The following is a 1929-nucleotide window of genomic DNA, read 5'->3' as shown; positions in this document are numbered from 1 at the left end:
GTGAACCCGGGAGGGGAAGCTTGCAGTGAGCCGAGATTGTGCCACTGCACTCCAGCCTGGGCAACAGAGCAAGACTCTGTGTCAAAAATAAATAAATAAATAAAATTCAGTCTTAATGTCCCCAATCTCTGAAAAAAGTTAATGTATATTTATATAGAATTTTATACTATTCAAAGAAATTTCACATGTATTATATTCAGTAAACCTTGTGACATGAGTATTATCTTACTTTAAAAACAAGGAAACTGAGGCTGCAAGTCACTCAGCCAATATGTAACAAATCTAAAACCAAAATTCAAGGTCTTCTTCCTTCTAGTCCCGGGACTTTTATACAGTATCCTTTTTTGTTTGTTTGTTTTTTGGAGACAAGAGTCTCGCTCTGTCACCCAGGCTGGAGTACAGTGGCGAGATCTTGGCTCACTGCAACCTCTGCCTCCTGGGTTGAAGCGATTCTCCTGCCTTAGCCTCCCAAGTAGCTGGAATTACAGGCACCTGCCACCATGTCTGGCTAATTTTTGTATTTTCAGTAGAGAGTTTTAGGATTTCACCATGTTGGCCAGGCTGCTCTCGAATCCTGACCTCAAGTGATCTGCCCGCCTTGGGCCTTCCAAAGGGTTGGGATTACAGGTGTAAGCCATTGCACGCAGCCTCGGTCAATGCTTCTATAATGAACTTGAGTAAACAAAAAGTTTGGGTGTTAAGTTTCTTTTTTTTTTTTTTAACTAGAGATGGGGTCTCGCTGTGTTGCCCAGGCTGATCTTAAACTTCTGGCCTCAAGCGATCCTCCTGCCTTAGCTTCCCAAAGTGCTGGGATTACAGGCTTGAGCCACCGCGCCCGGCTAAGACCTCATTTCTTAAAAAGAAAAGGAACACAATTTTTTAAAGTTAGCTGACCACCGTGGTGCATATCTGTAGTCCCAGCTACCGTGGAGGCTGAGGCAGGAGGATGGCTTGAGCCCAGGAGTTCAAAGTTGCAGTGAGTCATGATCTCGCCACTGCACTCCAGACTGGGTGACAGAGCGAGACCCTGTCTCAACAAAACAAAACACCGTAAAAACTATACACAAATAACTGCCCAGTTTACACTTTCCTAAAAGTATGTAAAACCTAGAATGCCACAACAGTAAAATGCTGATGTAGGGAACACAGAGCAAATAAACCTCAGTTCCTATGTAATTAAATTTAAAATTACCTCAATTACCCTGAGAAACGAATTAATTTACCTGTTCTTTATACTGATCTGAGAATTAGAAGGTTGTTTAATATCATCTCCATAAGTAGACCATGGTGCACAGAAAAGTGAAGAATCTACAGAACTTGAATATTCTGTTGAAGAAAATGGAGTATAGGTCTGCCTTAGGTCTACATTGTCTTCACTCTGAAAGTTTTAAGAAATGTTTATCAGACACATCAAAACTTCATTTGTTATAGAATATTACAAAAATAAGAAAGCAGGGGAAATAACACAGATGTAAGAGTTGGGAGAATTACATTCAAATGTAGACTTAGTGACTTAAGCTTGCTTTATACCAGGGATTGGCAAACCTTTTCTGCAAAAGGCCAAATAGTAAATATTTTAGGCTTAGCTGGACATTAAGGTCGCTGTCAAAACTCTTCAACTCTAATGCTGCAGCACTAAATCAACCATAGACAATAAACAAATGGGTTTGGCTGCACTGCAATAAAACTTTATTTACAAAACAGGCATCGGGCGGATCTGGCTCCTTGTTGCTGGTCCATGGCAGAAAATACCTACAATTATTGTGCTTTTTTGTAATTCTTTGAATAGATAAGCATTATGTGGATACTAGCAATGTTATTTTTAATAAATTATATATAAAATTCAGTCTTGGGGCCAGGCGCGGTGGCTCACGCCTGTAATCCCAGCACTTTGGGAGGCCAAGGTGGGTGGATCACGAGGTCAGGAGA

At 40.8% G+C, this 1929-nt stretch overlaps 1 protein-coding gene across 1 annotated transcript in view; it reads right to left on the bottom strand.

The window, feature by feature from the left end:
• The window catches only part of LOC105510373 (chromosome unknown open reading frame, human C17orf104), a 30303-nt gene that overhangs the window by 18106 nt on the left and 10268 nt on the right, over window positions 1–1929 (bottom strand). Inside the window, exon 2 of the mRNA XM_011940104.1 lies at window positions 1224–1378. Coding sequence (XP_011795494.1) covers window positions 1224–1378 — 155 coding nt within the window. The remainder of the gene's footprint in view (window positions 1–1223; window positions 1379–1929) is intronic.

Source organism: Colobus angolensis, unplaced genomic scaffold (assembly GCF_000951035.1).
Source record: "Colobus angolensis palliatus isolate OR3802 unplaced genomic scaffold, Cang.pa_1.0 Scaffold187, whole genome shotgun sequence".
Taxonomy (NCBI): Eukaryota; Metazoa; Chordata; class Mammalia; order Primates; family Cercopithecidae; genus Colobus; species Colobus angolensis.
Note: the sequence above shows the minus strand (reverse complement) of the source record. Positions and strands in the feature narration are given on the sequence as shown.